General features: G+C 46.6%; 2 protein-coding genes across 4 annotated transcripts in view; both read left to right on the top strand.

Annotated features, from left to right (window-relative positions):
• Positions 1 to 13696, top strand: part of nr4a3 (nuclear receptor subfamily 4, group A, member 3) — a 21421-nt gene extending 7725 nt beyond the window's left edge. For all 3 annotated transcript variants that reach the window (XM_076153878.1, XM_076153880.1, XM_076153879.1), the window contains 6 exons: positions 1 to 571; positions 5669 to 5798; positions 6616 to 6779; positions 6882 to 7081; positions 9737 to 9915; positions 11857 to 13696. The exon at positions 1 to 571 is cut by the window's left edge and continues 268 nt beyond it. In XM_076153878.1, coding sequence (XP_076009993.1) covers positions 1 to 571; positions 5669 to 5798; positions 6616 to 6779; positions 6882 to 7081; positions 9737 to 9915; positions 11857 to 12113 — 1501 coding nt within the window. In that variant the 3' untranslated portion in view covers positions 12114 to 13696. The remainder of the gene's footprint in view (positions 572 to 5668; positions 5799 to 6615; positions 6780 to 6881; positions 7082 to 9736; positions 9916 to 11856) is intronic.
• A 2470-nt stretch (positions 13697 to 16166) lies between these two features.
• The window catches only part of stx17 (syntaxin 17), a 9472-nt gene continuing 5638 nt past the window's right edge, over positions 16167 to 20000 (top strand). Inside the window, exons 1-3 of the mRNA XM_076153754.1 lie at positions 16167 to 16331; positions 17588 to 17790; positions 17884 to 17949. Of these exons, the coding sequence (XP_076009869.1) occupies positions 17626 to 17790; positions 17884 to 17949 (231 nt within the window). The 5' untranslated portion in view covers positions 16167 to 16331; positions 17588 to 17625. The remainder of the gene's footprint in view (positions 16332 to 17587; positions 17791 to 17883; positions 17950 to 20000) is intronic.

Below are 20000 nucleotides of genomic sequence, written 5' to 3'. Positions count from 1 at the left end.
GGAGAGCTACCCCACTGCCCCACCACTAGAGGCCATGTCCTCTGCCACCATGTACTTTAAACAGTCACCCCCTTCCACCCCCACCACACCCTCCCTGCCCCCCCAGCCCGGCACCTCCTTCCTGTGGGAGGAGCACTCCCTGGCCCCTCCGCCTCACTCCCATCCTCTGGGGTCCAGCTTGGAAACGGGCCCCCTCAAGTCGCCCCGCTTCCCCCACTTTTACCAGCACTCACCACCTCACAGCGGCGGCAGTATCGGCGGCTACGATGGTCTCGGAGGGGGACTGGTTCGTACCTCTTCATCTTCCTCCTCTTCCTCATCCTCGGTCTCCCATCCTCACGGCCCACCCTTGGAACAGCCCATGTACCAGCTGCACCGTGGGGCAGGAGGCAGCAGCCTTGCATTCCGCTCCCTGGCTCTTGGGCCGTGTGCCCCCCTGCTCGTAGACAGCCTGCCCTCCCCTCCCCAGCGTGGCCCTCAAGGAGAGGGCACCTGTGCGGTGTGTGGGGACAATGCGGCCTGCCAGCACTATGGCGTACGCACTTGCGAGGGCTGCAAGGGCTTCTTTAAGGTAAAACCCCATTCAAACTATAAATACACAACCTACCTGCTGCCTCTTTGTTCTCAGTCTCTCTATAACACTCTCAATGTTTCCTACTCCTCCCTACCCATGTGACACGCACAAACACACAGCCCACTTCTTCCACGACGAACATTTACTTATCTGCGACTTAGCTGCGGAAAGACTTAATTTAAAGCCTCTGTCCCAGTAGGAACGTCTCCTTGTGCTCGCTAAATTGTCTTCACGATCGCAGCACACCCACAGGGGTCGGCTCTCCCAGCAACTAAGTAGCCAAAGTGTGCATATGTAACACAGTGTGTCTCCACAATTGATGCTCAGCCACAAAGTGCAGAGCAAGAATAATAGTCAAGAAGATCCCTGCCTGGGATCAAAGTTTCCCTTGAGTATGTTTGTGGTGAATCAGTAGCCACAAAATTGACAACAGTGCGTTGACAAACACTCGGGATGAGTCAGTTTGAGATTTCGTCTCTCGCTGATTCAATCTTGACATCTCAAAATTGTTGTCTCACATCCCATATAACCACACACACACACACACACACACACACTCACACACACAGATTCATCATTTGACATCACCAAGAGCCAGTTCTTAGTCAGCCAGAGTTTTCATCTTCTTTGAGCGTGTCGCCGACTCTGGTGTTTCATGAAGCCTTATACTTTGAACGGACAAACCTAAGCATTGTTTGACTGTTATTGGCACTTTGTGGTGCAATATTGGTTTAAATCAAACTTCAGTGTCACCGGAGTAAATGCTTCTGTGTGCAGACTTCATATTGTAACGTTTTAGCCGTGCTGGTTAGGCACACAAATGAAGAGTGTAAGAAGGGGGGGTGCACACACACACACAGAGGTAATTGACTAATGCCTCTGGTAGGTGGAAATGAATTGTCCCTCTTTTCAATTAGTTTCACAATTTGTTTTTATTTAGTAATTAATGAAAGCAGCTTCTGGTGGCAGCAGGCCGCGGGCTGTCTGCTTGCTGCAGTACTTAGCACCCACACGGCCTGTCAAACCTCAGTATGTTTCCTTGCACACACATGCAGATGCAGCCAACCACACACACACACACACACCCGCTACCCGCGCGCACACACATGCAAGCTCCTATAGAAAGCTATACAGTACGTATACCGCGTATGCAGCATGTTTGTCACAGTTACACTATGAATCCTTAATACAGCAGCGGAAGAAAAGGTGCATTTTACATCGGCTGCTTCTTTTCATATTCATATGAACAGGAACACTGCATCCATTACCAGGATGGTTTCATTGTTCCTTAAATACAGTTTCCAGATTATATATTTATATTTATCTGATTAGTTATTTCATTTTGGCATCCTAAGTAGTAGTGGATTGCTGAAATGTGGCTATTTCATTAGAGCAATTTCAGCCACATGTTCACTAGGAATTAATTTGACCTCTTTATCAAGCAGTTATTATTTTCCCCATGTTTGTTATTTCTGCTGCATAATATGTTGCTCTTTGTTTCTTTAATGTATCTAATTGCATTCACTAGTATATGTCAATTTAGTGAAACTTTTCAGAAGTATAGTTTTGGAATAATGAAATAAAAGCACTAAAGAAGAATGACATTAAACCATTTGAGCCACCTCTGTCAAAAAACTGTGTGCCACTAAAGTCCTTATTCTGAATGTACTACAAAACTGTTTGTGGTCAATTCAGAACATAAAACTTTCCTTTTCCACTATATGCAAAAACTGTAACAACATATGTCACATAAGAGAAAGCAGAACAGTGGTGAGAGAAGACAGACATATATGAACATTTGAACACACATGCATACGCACTATAAGAGACACCTAAACTGAAGATTTCATTCATCCCAAAAAGGCAACATGATCAATTGTTGAACACAAAGACGTGTGAAGCATGTTAAGATGTAAGCACTCTCAATCAGGGGTTACATGTGCATATTGGAAATAATAAAATCATACTCATGAGTTGCTTCATGTATAATGTGGGTTGTTTCATTTACTATAAATGGCCCCTGCACTTTTAATTAGACGTGAACCCACAGACTTATTCAGACACAGAGGGGGGAGCTGTCTTATTACCCCTGATTTAGAAGCAGGGGGAAGGACGGCTGGGGGGTACACGTCCCTAAAGGCTTTTAATTTAAGCCAAGGCTATTAGCACATGTTACATGTCAAGCATTTGCCTCGGCATGCCTCCATTCAGGCCCCACAACACCCACAGCATGTACGCTCCTGCATGAGCGCCTGTGAATGGGACACTCAACATTTCACTGAGTTTTTTTCTTCTTTTGAATTATGTCACTGCTTGGTATTATAAGTGGAAACATTTATTTTCTGTTTACAAATATAAGAATTTCAAATGTATAATTTATCTCCCAACTCACAAGTGAACGGTTTGATCTGAAGTAATATTAGAATAAATTGGAAGTCAAATTGAATTACAGGACAGATTAGTTGAGTTAAAGAAGAGGATGACAAACTCCACATTCATGTCCATGATATCTAAACCCTTGGGTTCACACACACTGTGGCCTAAACGGGTACAGAGCACAAGCAGGAGCATGATGTGATAAGTGAGGAGTGTGATAATCATACTGAGATAATCTGATCTGTCCATGTGCATGTGCATGCGTGTGTGTGTGCTTGTGTCCACATGCACATATGTAGGTAGCCCATTGATCAGTATCAGGGACTAGTCAATTAGACAATATTATCTCTGATATGTGGTGTCTCTGCTGAGACGCCAGTCGTGCTCCACGTTGCTTATTAGAACGGAAAGTCATGAGAGTCCAAACTACACACACACACACACACACACACACACACACAGACACACACTCACAGTGTAGAGAGACGGGAGACAGGCCAGCACTCACTCATGAGAGCTTAATTTATGAGAACCTCATTGATCATTTCCAATGCAGGCTTTTCCAGGAAGCAGCTATCTTATAAATTAGGCCCTGGAGTCACACAATGAGAGAAAGAATTTCCTCTTCAACCGACCACTGGGGTCAACTCACATTACACCAGTTTCACCTGAATCCCCAATGTGCTGTGGGGAAAACACCAACTCTTATTACAGAACATGAGTTTTGTGCAGAAAAGTAACAGCTATGCATTTAATCCATATCTCTCTCTGAAGATGCCACTCAAATCTCATCTCACAACATCTCTGATACAAATGTGTGAACAAATCACCTCCCTGAAGTTGACACCATTTCACCATATTGGTTTTATTAAGAAAATGCAATCTCTCAAAGCTATTTCCTTTTTGAACATGTTCCATGCAGACGCTGTGATGAAGCTGCTTGTTTCATCATCATGTTTAGTCTGAACTCCTTTAAACTAAACTGATGCAATTTCTCCTCAATCACACTAATGACCGTAACTTATCCCCGCGCGCACGGGTCACTGACCATTCGAAAGGCGAGAGGGAGACATTCACAGCGATCAGCGGTGCCATGGCAACGACTCTCATCCGGCGCTGGCGTCCATTACGCGCCAGTTCCGCCCTCGCGCCGCAGCGTATGGAATAATTGGTGTGTTATTGGTGTCCCGGGGGGCGCGGGCATGTGTGGCGCGCGGGGTTCCTAATTGGATTTATTTGTTTTGATGTGTTTTATAGGCGTTAAACAAAAGGGGAAGCCGCAACACTTCCCGTGCGTTCCGCTTGTCTAATTTCCTCTTAGCTCATGGTGTCGTCTTGCTTTGACGGATTTAGAGCCACGGACAGCAAATAAGGTGTAAACTGTTTGCAAGTGATTATCACGTAATTGCTTCGTGTCGTCGTGCAATTGTAACTATTTTGAAATTTAACCCCGAGCAAAAGTTTGTCCAACAGTTTTAATCCTGCTTTTTTAGTCAAAAAAAAAAAACGGCCGGAAATGACAGCAACAAGCCCGCGGGACCTTCAAAGAGCGCGGAGTTTAACGAGAAGTAATAGTGCTGTGGTTTGTTTCCTTCGAAAATAATGACCTAAGTGCTTGTTTTCAGATCAAGTCAAGTCAAGTTTATACAGCCCGATGTTTCAAAGTGCTTTACAGGCCCAACACAACAAAGCTCTCTGGGACAACAAGTAAAAACTCCCTAAAAAGGGGAAAATGGAAGAAAGGTTGGGAGAGGCAGTTCAAAGAGAGACTCACTCTCCTCCTCCGGCGGTCTAGAGCTCAATACGAGCTGTAGGTGCGAAAAGAGACAGAACCTTGACCCTCTGCCCACAGACCCGGTGAAACATATAGGCCTTTTAAGGTTTTGCAACTCTCTCCAGCTGGCTTAAGTCCAAGCAACTTTGGACTTTTTCGAATAGTCAACCCATAAATTTGAAAAATACAAAAATAACCCCACGAGAACATAAAACATCCTTCACTGACTACGTTTATGTGCTCAACTCTTTTTCAAACGAAAATTCCAGACAGAACCATATAATGCTGAGGTCAGGAAATTACAAAGAGACGAGAGGGGGGGGGGGGGGGGGTTAGACAGAGAGGGAGAGAGAGAGTGTGTCTTGGTATAAACCTTATCCGGGATGCGAGAGCGTCGAGACTCTCCTCCGCCATGCAGCATCTCCGTTAATAGCGTCTTCATCCACGCTTCATCCGGGGCCCCACGTGGCCCATTTCTGATTTCATTTTAATAAGGTCAGTCATAATCGCGCGAGCTCAGCCGAGGAGAAAACAGCTCCCGCGGGGCCCATTGAGAGGCGAGATGCGCGCGGGCCCCCGGAGATGCCACGCGCTGACCCTCGAGCTTCACAAACAATCTGATCACGCAGCTCGTGCGGCCGCCGTCCTCCTCCTGTCTCGCGGGAGCCGCATCGGCACGCCACGCGCTCGCTCCCTATTGTGAGCTCGGGCTCTAATAGAATTGTCCCTCCTGCAGGCGAGGCATGTCGGGAAATTAATTTTATCTAATTATACAGATGTCACCGCCGCCTTTCAGTGCGTAATTAAAATCTGACCTGCGAGCTTTCTGCTTTTATTCTTCGCAGGGCAGAGGGAGAAACAGAAATTAAATACAACAAATGAAATATTTGGTGGTTGATTGTGTTTGGAGGCTGATTATCGGTATGTCTGCTTCTGCTCTCCAGCGCACCGTGCAGAAAAACGCCAAGTACGTCTGTCTGGCCAGTAAGAACTGTCCTGTGGACAAGAGGAGACGCAACCGCTGCCAGTACTGCCGCTTCCAGAAGTGTCTGAGTGTGGGCATGGTGAAGGAAGGTGAGACAAACACGGTGGACACACACACACACACACACTTTACAGCCACTCACTGTGCTGAACTGTGTCACAAATCTGACCCCATGGGAGACCATCCTGAAGATAATGACAAAGATTGTTCCTGTATTAGGCCGATAATGACCTGTCCTCAGAGACAGACAGACAGACAGGGAGAGAGGGGGAGGGGCAGAAAGACAGAAAGAGACTGGACTCCATCATGGATGTTCTCATTGAATTTTTGATTTCGTATTGACTAAATGTTTGTGGACATGAGAGTCACACACTGACTCTTTTGGTCTCTTATTTTCCCTCCTGCCCTCACATGGCTCCTATTGCACACCTGGCTGCTGAGGCTTTATATGTTCTCTTAAAACGCTTAGCTGCAGCAGGAACCATTGATGTGCGGCTCTATAAAACCCTTTAAAACATTAAATGTGACAGGTTGTTTTTTTGAGACGTTATAGGTGATGTTGGGCTTAACAATAAAACATCATCTGAGAGAGAAAGAGATCAAATCGTGATAGAACACAGATAACCACCTCTGTAGCAGGGGCTCTTCACTCATCCATCCATCTCCATGTGTCCTCCCATATAGGAGCCATATTTGCTGAGATATACAATCAGCTTGGCACTCATACTGCCAGCTTCACTGCCATCTGCTGGCTGCTCGCCTGCTGTGTAGGGATTATGGAAACATTGGAAATCTCCTTTCAGTCAGACATCCACATTTTTAGAAAGCTGATCATTTGGTATTTGAGTCAGTGAAAATAAGATCTGTGTGTTTGTTGTGTAACCGAGGCGTCCTGTGTGTTCACAGTGGTGCGCACTGATAGCTTGAAGGGACGTCGGGGTCGCCTGCCTTCCAAACCAAAGAGCCCCCTGCAGACAGAAGCATCTCCTCCCTCTCCACCCCTCAGCCTGCTCTCTGCTCTGCTCAGGGCTTATTCCCACAGCATGCCCCGCGACCTCGACTACAGCCAGGTAACCCAGGTTCCCTCCTCGTCTTAGCCATGCGAAGAGAAGAAGAAGAAGAAATGTAGCCAGTTCAAGAGTCACACACGGTTCTCTCTCTCTGTGTTGCAGTTCAGCGCAGCAGACCCTCCCTCTTCCTCCTCGGATGCTGAGCACATCCAGCTCTTCTACAGGCTGCTCACCATTTCGATGGAGACCACAAGGTGCTGGGCCGACCGGCTGCCCGGATTCTCAGAGCTTCAGCGTGACGATCAGAACCTGCTCATAGATTCTGCATTCCTGGAGCTGTTCGTCCTGCGACTGGCTCACAGGTGAGAAGAGGAGATTTGACTTTTTCTAACAACTTTGTAGCTCCTTTGACTTTCCAAACGTTGGAACAACAGGGCCCCTTACTGTTACAGTACAGAACAGCGTGTAACTGTGCATGCAAAGCTGTCTGCTGCTGTGTTGGTGTGTCTCCAGAGTAGGAGGAGTAGAGCTGAGTAATCGCCATATGAACCAAATTATGAATGGAGACTGTAGCTATGACAGCAGCTACACCCACAGAGTTCCGTCTGATATCTGACGCACAGAGAGCTCTGTGTGTGTTCTGTGGGCTAAAACTGTGCTAACATTGTGGACTGTGAATTGACAGGATCAATCCCATCTAAAAGCTAGTCAGCTGAGGAACAGAAAAGGGCTGTTGTGGAGGAGAAAAAAAAACATACATATTCAATTCAGCCAAAATAAAAAGGGAATTGATTCAAATTTCTCTGACCTCAAGCGTTCACTGACGTGCTTGGTGCGCTGGTGTGCGCGTGAGAGCACGTGTGTGTCACTGGTGGATACCTGTGGTGCCATTATGACTGCCCAGGCCCATCTTAGCCTCAGAGTCGCCCCGGGTTACCGCTCTGTTCTGGTGAGGCATGTGGCTGGTTAAATTTATGGGGAGGAGGGGGGTCGGGCTACAAGCTCATCCTTTTGTCTGGGCTGTCGTCTGGGGCAGAAAACAAACACAGTCCGACACACAAGCACACTTACTCACACAAACACACACACACACACACACACACACACACACACACACACCGATGATGTACAGTCCCAGCTCGCTCTCCTCCTCCCTGTGTAGGTCCAGGTGCAGGGTGGGTAGAGGATGGGCGGTGGCATCTCAGTCCCAGCAGGGAGGAGGGGAAATCAGGCTGGAACTCTGACTCATGTTAAATGATGGACTCATAGGGGCCTCTTTCTCACACACACACACTCATCTACCCATCGGCCAAACTCCCACGACACACAGAAAAGCTCTGACAAACACTGCACTGTCTTACTTTCTCCTGCTCCTGTGAGAGCAGCGGATGTGGTCCACGCTGCCTCAGACTCGATATGGCCCAATGTTTTGACCCGCTGTTGAACCCAGATGCCCTGCAGACCCCCATGCAAGCATATGTCTGTATGCTTATGAGAGTGTGAGAGGGTGGACTGTGTGTCTGTGTGTGCGTGTGCGTGTTCATGTGCGTGTGCGTGTGTGTGTGTGTATTGAGTAAATTTGCTCCGCTTTTCTGGGCCGGCATTGCTGTAAGCGCTCCGTTACTTAACAGTTTCTGTGGTTATTGGTTGATTACCGTGGTGACAGTGTCGTCAGGGGTGAATGGAATGTGTGGCAGACATCCAGCTGTATATATCTCTCTGTGCATGTGTCTGTGTGTGTGTGTGTGTGTGTGTACATCTGCTTGGTAGCTTGTCTGCCAGCCTGTCTGTGCAGTTTTACTCGGGTGCTTTCAATCATGGAACAAATTTGAAGACATTTTCAAGCATGGCTTTCATACGGGAGCTTCGTCTGATCCGTGCCAATGAGAATCAAATACATTTTAATGTCAGTTCAAGACATGTCATGGGAAATAGTGTCTTGTAAGCCAACTTGGAAGAGGAAGAGATAAACAAACGCTCTCCTCTTCAACAGATGGTGATCACCTCCCATCATCTTACCTCTGCTTCTTCTCCCTGCGCCTCATGCCGCGGATGCACGATGACTGATGTGTGCGTGTGTGACAGGGAGAGGAGTGGGTGGTCATGTATGACTGACGGAGCTGATGAGGTGTTAGCGTATGTGTGTTTGTATGTATGTGTGTGTGTGTCATTGCTGAGAGCGAGTGGAGTCCTTCTTTTACAGCGTAACTAGGATAATTAGACACACACGGTCCTCCATCTAACTGCTAAACCAATGTTTGTACAGGGTGTAATTTGAGGCTCACCCCCTTCCCCTCGCTTTTCATTATTTTCACCCTCCGCTGAAGGATATTTATATGAAAATCCTCTTTTAGGCACTAATAAAAAACAGGCGTCCAGCCCTCCCTCCCATTCCTGATTGGCTCCTTATGCTGCGCTCCTTCTCTGAGTTGTAGGAAGGCTTTGTGTGTGTGTGTGTGTGTGTGTGTGTGTGTCTGTGTGTGTGTGTGTGTGTGTGGACTAACTGATGGTTAAATACATCTGACAAGCCTTTCACTTCCTCATTAAGGCTGCATGTTTCCACTGCGCACCACAGCCGAGGCACATTAGAGCCATAATCGTTCACCTATCTGCACATACGCACATAAACGCACACATGCATGCACACACACACACACACACACACACATACACACACAGCAGCCTACTGCCCTAACCCTTCACCCCCACGCTGCCAAAAGGAAATCCAGGAATGTTCTAAAATGCTATAATTTAGGCAAAAAACAACCTAATCAGCCGCATGTCTGTGTTTGATGTGTGTGCCGTAAGTGTGTTAATGTGCGCAGTGTCACATTTTCTCGTTATTTTTATTGTAATTGTTTCCTTGCCTGGTATCTTAAGCCATATTTACAGTACATGGGGGAAAACACTAACTGAAACGAGAGATTTGAAGAGATTCATGAAATTCCAAAGAGATGACTTAGCTGTCTTTGTCTCTCTCTCTCTGTCTCTCTCTCTCTCTCTCTCTCCTCTCTCAGGTCGATGCTGTTGGAGGATAAGCTGGTGTTCTGTAACGGTTTGGTGCTGCACAGGTTCCAGTGCCTTCGTGGATTTGGAGAGTGGCTGGACTCCATCCGGGACTTTTCCACCCACCTCCAGAGCTTAAACCTGGACGCCTCTGCCTTCGCCTGCCTGGCCTCCTTGGTGCTGCTCACGGGTAAGAAAACAACAAAGGCTGCACTCTAAAGTAAAAGGCATGACTGTGAAGAACGGTGTCTGCAGTGATGGACTACTCAATCACCAAAATTGGGACGACCTGTTCCAGTTTTCGACAGTTTAATTTTCCTGAACGACAAAATAAAATTCCACAAATTTTAGAAGATTAGAAGCCTTTCATCCGTTATAAGTATTCGTTGAGAGATCCAACATGAGGGATTTCTGTGCTGCCACTTTATTTGTTCCTTTACATGATGAGATTTCCTTGAGAGTAGTATTTGATGAGCTTATGGTGAAATCAAATTAGTAAGTCCAGCTGTCAGATGAATGTAGGGACTCTTTGCCACACACACACATAAAACACTGAGAAGCATACAAGTGTGCTTATACGTAGGTAGAAGAATCAAAGACCTCACACACCCACTTGCCTTTGTCCACTGCGTCGCCTGTGGGTGATTCAATGTGACAGTGATCAGGTGGATACATCCACTAACGTCACGGATACGCTCAGACACACATGCACGCGTGTTAGCACACACCCCTGCCTGAAACGAGAACCCGATACCCAGGAGCACCTGCTGCACCTGCCACACACCTGGCCCTCTAATCAGTGTGCACGGGTGAAAATGGAGGAGAATCACTGCTTCTTCTGTGATTGTGTGTCGCAGACGAAAGAGAAGAAGCAGGAATTTAGTCGTCAGTCAAGTACATTAGAAATGCATTAGAAATAGTCAATTACAAATGTAGCCCAAGGTGATGGAGGAAGGAAGTCCTTCCAATTAAGTGTTCATGCTTCTTTTTTAACACCTTCATGTCAGAGACCCAGTCTGCACATACATTTGTAGTGGGTGAAATCCCCCTCCCCCCCGCGCTCAGCTTCTTTACCTCGCCCACCTCCTCTTCCTCCTACTCCTCTTCCTCCGTCTAAGCCCTCCAACCCCATCCTCCCTCTCTAGGGGAGCACTTAACTCTGTGCTTGATCGACCTGCCCACCGTGGAGCACAGCTCTGGAATGGTGTCTGCGCTGTTCTCAGAGGCGCTCTGCCACCTCGGCAAAGCACACAGCACACAGCGCAGTGCCACGACACATCCGCCAGAGCCACCGGGCCATCGACCGCTGCAGAGTGGCCTGTGCAGAAAGGCAGGCATCGATCCCTCCCCAGGAGCTCACACACAGAGAGCAAGAAGGGATAGGGAGAGTGGAGAGAGAGCGTGTGTGAGAGGGCTGAAAGCCACCGTGAAAGGAGGGCTGGAGTGACTCTGCAGCAGCAAACACAGAACAAAAGAGTCACATAAACAAACAATAAATAAGCTTCAGATAATGGATACCACAAAGTGAGACTGGTCTTAGTTACAGCCTCCCTGCAGCACGGACTGGCTTGCGTGTGTGTGTGTGTCCGTGTCCACTTCTTGTGTGTGCGTGTGCATATGCGAACCGAGGCTGGACACCCTGTTCTCTGCAGAAAGACTTAGTGTCACATTAGGCCTGGTGTAGGTGCCATTGGAGTTGCTATGGGCAGCAGTGTGCGTGTGTTTCTAATTTAATTTGGCTGCTCACAGGGCCGAATAATCAGCTAATTGTTGAGCACTTTTGTTTCTGTCAGTGTGTTAAATTGCAGGCAGTGTTTGTGTGTTTGTGTCTGCGTGCAAATGTTTATATGTTTTGTGTATGTGTGTATGTGTGTGTATACACAGTGTGTAGGGGGCTTATTGGGTTAGACTGTGTATTGATCTGTGGTGAGTGAGACAGGTTAAGGCCTGTTAAGAACATGAGCCATACAGGCTAATGAGGTGGAATTCAATATAAAAGAAGATGTAGTTAATGCTATTTCCGCTGGCGCTGGGTATATGTGTGTGTTTGTGTGTGTGTTTCCTGACTTAATCTTTGCAGTTTAATGAATTATTCCCTAACGTCCCTGTCTGTCTCTCTGTCTATCCACAGAGCAGGTCCCAGGTCTGAAGGACTCTAAGCGTGTTGAGGAGCTGCAGAATAAGGTGGTTTGCTGTCTCAGAGACCACCTGGGCTGTGGACCTTCTTCATCCAAGGCTGCACCACCTTTGAGTCGTGTGCTGGGCGTGAGGGCGGAGCTCCGTTCACAGAGGACCCAGGGTCTCCAGCGAATCTTCTACCTGAAGCTGGAGGACCTGGTACCACCGCCACCGTTGATCGACAGGTTCCTGGACACGTTGCCCTACTGAAGGCCTGGCTGACTACACTGACAAACACACTCGTGACATCCTGTTAAGCCCCCACCCACCCCCACCCCCAGCCCACCAGGAGCAAGCACACACGTCCAGAAGCGAGACTCACGTCCCTCTGATTCACGCAGAGCGGAGAGAGAGCCAATCGAACGCTTTTCACTCAACAGGACAACCAATCAAGAATGCTGTTCTCTCATACGGACAGCCAATTAAATCCTTTTACCAATATAAAAGACAATTGCTCAAATCCTTTGCCACTTTTTATTTGATCCCCATGTGGGGGAAGCGGCTGAGGTGGATGACAAAAAAATGACTTTCCTGTCCTCTCTCTGTCTGGGTGGCAGCTCATCTGGCCAAAAAGAAAGCACACACAGGTTTTTGCGTCCCGTGTCTATGTCTGTTATGGCCGGCTCGTCTGGGGACTTCCTTTTAGTGAAGCAGAGGCGTCAGTTTGACATGTGGGTGTGTGTTTTCAAACCAGATGAGATGTTTGTTTTAGTTCCTCCTCCTGAGAGGACAGACTGACGTGTGCGACCACAGATCAGACATGTTCATATGTGTGTGTGCACAGGCGCACAGAAACATCACATGGCCGCACACAGATATTTGATAAAGAGGCTGTTGAGTATGGCTCCCAATCCAAGTGCAATTTCGTTATTGCTATCCTGTCGCAAAAAGGAGGAGACGGAGAAGGAGCCATTTAATGTCAAACTCTAAATTATTTTAGTACAAAAACAAGTCCTGTTCTGTCCGTAGTTAAGAGAGACAGAGAGAGAGAGAGACAGTCTCCTGGCTTTAGGGAGCAGAGGAGGTACGTGCACTAACGATCGATGACTGAGTCACCCAGACTTGAACTTTGCTGTAGTATGTGTTTTTTTATTAACTCATTTCAAAACTATAGTCGGAGTAGGAGTCTGGAGGAGTGATCACGGGCAGAATTTGGTTTTTAAAGCACTTACACCCTGAGAAGGGCTAGAAGCACAGACACACACCCGGCCTGCCTGCCTCGGAGGATGACGGGGAGGCAGGAGAAGGAGGGTGCTCGACAGATAGCTGTAAGGCCAGGGGTGGAACATTCCGCAATCATGCTCTTTTTCTATTTGTTATACTATTGTGAAGGCTGTGTGAGAGTGTGGAGGACACGTTTGCATACTGTCTTTGTGTGTTCGCTTAGAGAAGCAGGATCATATGCATGGTGTGTTATAAGCTGTCGAGAGCTGCCATAGCTTTTTGTCAGAACAGCTCGACCTGTGTTGCCGTCTCAAACTGCGGCTGTACGGGGATCTCCAAAGGCCCCCACCACCCACTCACACACAGTTTGAAATATGAAAAAAGTAAAACTATATAGATATAAATATAAATATATATATACAAAACTAATATTTTGAAGTGTTTTTAGCTTTTTCAAATATTGTGGTACGAGTTGTGCATTGTTTTTGAAGAAGAGAAACAAAAAAGAAAAAAAGTTGCTGTTTTTTTTTTCAATGTCCCTCTTTGGTTTGAGTTTCCTGTTCGATTATCTTTTCTTTCTCTTTGGTTCACTGGATTTTTCTGTTCAGCACTTTGAAATCATAAACTAGTTCTGATTATTCTGCCTGACTGTGTCCTGCGTTTTGATTCTTCTGAATGAATTTACCCTTTCACACTCAACGGAAAAAACAGAGACAATCAGTCATTTCAAGACATTTCAGAGAAAACAGGGCCGAAAGTGAGCTTAGGTTAGCACGCACACACACACACACGCACACTCCGATGCACTTTTTGCGTGCATGTGTTTGGTCAGTGACATGAGCCTCTTGACAGGTAAAAAGCCTCCTCTCTCTCCCGTGGGACCCGGGGGCTCTCACACAGAGTAGAGGGGGATAAGGAGGAGAGGAAGAGGGAAGAGGAGGGCTTCATGTTAGCATGAGGTCCAGATCAGCCTCCAGCCTCGTTAAACACCATCGATCGCCACAGTGACATTTCACAGCACATGCCGTCTATACTGTCACTGCCATCACTCACTGCTCCTGCACACCAGCACCAGTGCTAACACACACACACACACACACACACACACACACACACACACACACACACACACACACACACACCCACACACACTTGGACAGCCAGGTGATTGATAGTAACTGTGGTAGTGAAATTGTGAACAGCTCTATCAGTGTGGGTGTGTGTGGGTGTGTGTGCGAGTGCGTGTGCGTGTGCATGTGTGTGAAAGAAAGAAAGAAAGAAAGAAAAAGAAAGAGTTTAATATCAATACATTGATAAAAACTGATAAATACCCTCTTTTATGCTTCATATTAATTAAATTTCGTTCTTCATTCAAGAAGATTTTAAGAAACATAAACGCAGATCAATCAACAGGAAGTGTACGTTCACACTGTATGCATGTTTCTACACTAGTGTGTGTGTGTGTGTGTGTGACAGACATGAATCTGTCCAGCACCTCATGCGCCTATCAGGACTGTGATGTCGTCGTGTTTGATCAACATGCAGGAATAGAGCATCCACACCATTTTCTGATGTGGATGAGTGGTGTGTGTGTGTCTGTGCGTGCTAATTCTCCATCTACGACAGCGACATTTCTGAGTGACAAGCAAAAACATGACCACAGAGCGAAGAGCTCTACTGAACCAAAACACACATGCACGCACGCACACACACACACACACACACACACACACACACACACACACACACACACACACACACACTACCACACAGAGAGAGGGAGGGAGAGGGAGGGAGAGAGAGAGAGAGAGAGAGAGAGAGAGAGAGAGGGAGAGAGAGAGAGAGAGAGGGAGAGGGAGCTGTCAGTCTCTCGGACAATCGATCAGTGCTGGCAGATAGCAGTTACCCCCAGAGTCTTAATTAGAGGTCCCATTAGAACAGACACACATAAATATGCCCAAATACAATGTGCGCACACACACAGACACACATATTTAAACAAATACATTTCTTGTGCATTCATATATATCTCATATATAAATAAAAGTACTATAAATGAGCAGCAAAATTCATCATATGAGACCTTAAAAACATGAACCATGTTTCGTTCATGGTGACCAGTGGACAGAGACCTGTTGGCCCGCGAGCACACAGCATGTAACCGAGTCCACAGAGGGACCAGGATATGCTGATCACACCTGCTTTAAAAACAGGAAGATGCAGGAGGTAAGAAGCTGATGGGGCCACAGCTCCCCACTGGCTTCCTCTCCTGCTGACAAACTTCCTGGATTAGACAACAGCAGAGAGCACCTGTGTCCTGACATACACACACACACACACACACACACACACAGAGAAAGAGCACGAGAGAGAGAGAGAGAGAGAGAGAGAGAGAGATGTTTTTGATGGTTTGTTATTAAGACTTTCACTCTCTTACAGCTTTGATCTTCCCCTTCAGACTGTAACCCTGGGAGTCCCCTGGAAGTGGACAGAAAGACAGACAGATGCAGACAGACACACAGTCAAGCATAGAGCACCACATCACCAGGGGAAATCCCCATTTGCCGAGGACTGCATGTCTTGCCGTGGCCCTTGGTGCGCCCACTGAAGGTGGCGTGCGTGGGGGGTTGGCCTAGATGTCAAAGGTTAAAGGTGACAAAGAAAAGAGATGGAAATTGTGATAAACTCACTCACGCAATCTAATGTCTGAGTAGGTCTAATGAGGAGGAGGGGGAGCTCCAACTTCTGTGTCTCTCTCTCTCTCTCTCTCAGTTTGGGGATTAACACATCATCACTGGCTTAAACATCATACAATACAACACACTCAATATCACACACCATCAATTCCCAATAATACAGAAAATAGGGGATATGGGATGATGACATAAGCAATAAATAATAAACGAAGTACCAAACAACACAATGATATGAGATAAGAAAATACACCATAAATACGATCAAACCCGCACAGAGACATCGTTGTTTCTATAGAATAATGATAAATACAGAAAATAATAATTTTCAGTCGGCGCTGCGTTGACGGGACACATTAATGTGGAACCCAAAGTGCTGTGGCTGCTGGTGGAGGTCGGAAACTTTCCGTCGACGCACTAGGAAGAGTTGTTTACAAACATGAAACTGTCAGAAAGAAAAGCGATAGCAAACTAGCAAATGAAAGCTGCTTATCTAAACCGTATGACAGCTCACTGAAGGCATCAGCGGGTATAAATCAGACATTTGAGTCATCGTTTCACCGAGTGTCCGGTAAGTTTCCTTTAGCTTTGTGACGATAGACGATCATACTGTGTCATGGCTAAATGAGCGAGATAACGTGGTTTGTGACGCGAATTCAAGCTGCTGCTGCTGCTGCTGCGGTGTGTGTGTGTGTGTGTGTGTGTGTGTGTGTGTGTGTGAAAGCAATGACGTCTTTCATGTTGTCATGTTGTTCACACATTGAGGAGTATTTGTTGAGTCAAAAATGAGACACGATATCAGGAAGATCAAACACATTTAATCGTTTCGCGGCATTATTGGACCTGAATCTCACTGTAGTGCGAATAGAAAGACTACCCGATATAATGATGTGTTCTATTTCCCCAAATGAGACATTGGTGGGATTTAAAGTGGCAGAGCCAGAGACACAAGGTCCAGCTGCTATTTTATAGGAGTTAAACCTGCAGTATGTCACTTTAGAGAAACAAAATTAGCTGAAATCTGCATTACATCCTGATGTGAATCCATAAATGAGTGCTGTCTCGTGACGAGGGTGCAGGTTATATTGTTCCCATCTGGGTTGATCATTTCCTAAAATAAGCCCAAGACGAAACGAAACAACAAAAAGCGCAGCAGGAAGCTCTGTGTGTGTCCCTGCTGGCCCACTGCAGGGACCCACATCCGGGGGACAGGTTGATAGGACAGTGCAACCGACAACTTTATTGATCCCCAATAGGGAAACTTCATTGCCACCAACACAGGACAGGTAGTATGTACAATACAGCTCATAGAACAGTAGATACATGAACAAGAACACACACTAACATGACAGCAGACCACAATGCCTCAAAGAAAATGGCCATTACAAAAAAAAAAAGACATCTGAGTAACTGAAAATCCAGAGTGAACTAGCCTACAGTCGCTGTGACAAAACGCCTGCAAAGTTCTTATTTCATCTTAACAGTTTGAATTTACAATGGGATTCAGTTTACAATGATTCAAAACAGAGAAAAGCTACAAATGTACACTGTTGCAAATGTGAAAGTAGCAAAAATGTGACCTTTTTAGTTGATAAATGACTAAAATGTTGATTAATTCTCAGTCAGCCAATAAATAGAAAATTACTGTCATTTTATCAAACAAGTAATACTTAAGATATTTTTGGTTGGCAAGATTCTCCAGAGATGTTATTTCTTTGGCATATGCAGATTCTTGTTTCAGATGTGTGGGCAGATTCCCATGTGTCAGGAAAATATTTTCTATATGAAATGAATTGGTTAAAGTAAATATCCTTCTTGCTCTGGCAGTGACAGTGTGGATGGGAAGCTGAGTCGGAGCAGCGTGTATGTTCCACAGAGGTGTTGGCTGTTGGCAGTCAGCAGGACACATGGCAGAGGAAGGCAACAAGCTGACACTGAGGCGCCTGGAGGCTCCCATCCACAAGTTCATTAAAGTGGCTCTACCCACGGACCTAGAGCGACTGCAGAAGCACCACGGCAACATACTGAAGGTGAGGCCTGAAATCTGGCCGCTGGACGCTTGCCCGTGCTCTCTGAGTCTCACGGATTGAGTAACAGAGCCTTTTCTCCCTTTGTTTTCACAGCACCAACGCAGCCAACAATGGGAACGCCTTCACCACGAACACATCAACGCCAGTCGGACTGTACAGGTACGTGATGACACCCTGTGAACTGGGTGTGTGTGTGTGTGTAACTTTAGCCGTTTCTCATTCGAAGGTTTCATTTGAAGATCAGTCTTCAGGAAGATCGTCTGAACGTGACCCAGAAACACGGCCTTCATTGGAGAGAGTCTGAAGGACTTAGCCGGGTTCTCCTTCCAAGTAACCATAGCGACCAAACCAAAACAATAATGGCAAATGAAAGTTATAATGGCATGGTCTTTGTGGCTATGATTCCAAGTAAAGGAGAGCTGTAACTAAAAGGATTTCCATGTCCGCTGCACAAGCTGAGCTGAGCGCCTCCTTCACTGGACTAATCAGACAAACACATCACGCGACACGAGACCACAACTCGCATGACGCAGGAGATGACGTGGGGGTGGGGGACTTTTCAGGCCGTCCCATTTACTACGCTCAGACCAACTGCACTCCTGCCCTCCGCATAGTAGCACAAAGGCCTGTGTCCCTCAAGGAAGCGTCCGGTGAAATGAGTACAGAGCTATACATGAGACAGACGGAGACAGACGGAGACAGACGGAGACAGAGGCTTGTTTATTCCGGCTCTTAACCGTGATAAAGTCTGATTTCACCGCAGGATTCAAGTCTTGGAAACATGCGGAGAATCGATTTGAAGCAGAGAGCGAGAGCGAGTGTTTCAGTGGGGGTGGTGAACTTGTGAACGGCTGTGCTGTCGTACAAAGCTCGACCGCATCATCTCTCTCTCTGTGGTTTTGTCACAGAGTTCGGGAGAAACAGTCTCAGCCACTCGTCCTGATGCCGGTATGAAAATTGTGAAAGAGACATGAGTGAATCCGTGACTCCTGTCAGCTGGAGGAAACGCTCATGTCGTCGTCTCGCTGAACATTGAAGCGTCAGTCAGCTGAAATGATGTCGTCCCCGAGCGAATGTCTGGTTTTGTTTTGCCCGGAGGACAACAAGCAAAGGAAGAATTGTTTTGAAAATCAACGTAGGAAACATGGAACACTCTTTAGAATGTTGTGAAAGTGTGATTTCATAGCTATATCAGTTATCATTACTATTATATCATCTTGTGCATTACACAGGGGTCACCAGCTGTGTGTGTGTGTGTGTGTGTGTGTGTGTGTGTGTGTGTGTGTGTGTGTGTGTGTGTGTGTGTGTGTGTGTGTGTGTGTGTTGTTGCGTCCTTATTCACATTGTGTGTGTGAGACACCTCGGGGAGTGTTGTTGCCTGGAAGCCTCCATGTCTCTGAAGGTGAAATAACTCTAAACAGACGCGCACACACACACACACACACACACACACACACACACACACACACACACACACACACACCCATCCTCTCACCATTACCCCTCAAACCCTAGGGACACACACAGAGTGCTTTCCCATGTCTTCATGGTGTTCAGGGTGTGCGTGTGTGTGTGAGTGTGTTCCATAGGTAGATAGACGTGAGGTTTGCCTGCCTTTATGCATGTTTATCTGGCTGTTTATGTTCTTTTCATCATCTATCTCCATCCTTCCATCCACTTGATGATTGATATCGAGTCCCTGTAGCGCTGAACCCTGAGAGAAAGACACACACACACTCATTGCTCAGCTCACCGGTCAAGGCCGAGAGGCGTCTACGCTGTTTTTACCATGAATATAGTGTGTGTGTGTGTGTGTATGTGTGTGTGTGTTTTTGTTAATCTCACGGTTAATTTGCAGGCTGACAGGTGCCTGACCCGACCGTGTCTGTGTTAATCAGTGTGTTTTACACTTTCATGCGCATGTGTGTGTGTGTGTGAGGACATATGTAATGTGTGTATGTTTATTCATGCTGTGTGTAATTAGCAGGATGTGTTATCGGCAGCGTGTTGACCCCCTGAGCCCGGGCCGCTCCCTGGCCTGGAGGGCTGCTGGCTGCGCTGTAATCCTCCTGTCCCCCCAACGCCCACACACACCCCGTCACATGACAGACATACACACATTTAACACTGAAAAGTCACCTGAGTATTTTTAGACAACTGAGAAAGACAAATGAATGGAGTTTATCTTCATATACGTAATGTGCATTTAC

This window comes from Genypterus blacodes, unplaced genomic scaffold (assembly GCF_046128005.1).
Source record: "Genypterus blacodes isolate CSIRO-AG114 ecotype Tasmania unplaced genomic scaffold, CSIRO-AGI_Gbla_v1 ptg000059l_1, whole genome shotgun sequence".
Lineage (NCBI taxonomy): Eukaryota > Metazoa > Chordata > Actinopteri > Ophidiiformes > Ophidiidae > Genypterus > Genypterus blacodes.
This window is presented reverse-complemented; position numbering and strand designations above follow the sequence as displayed.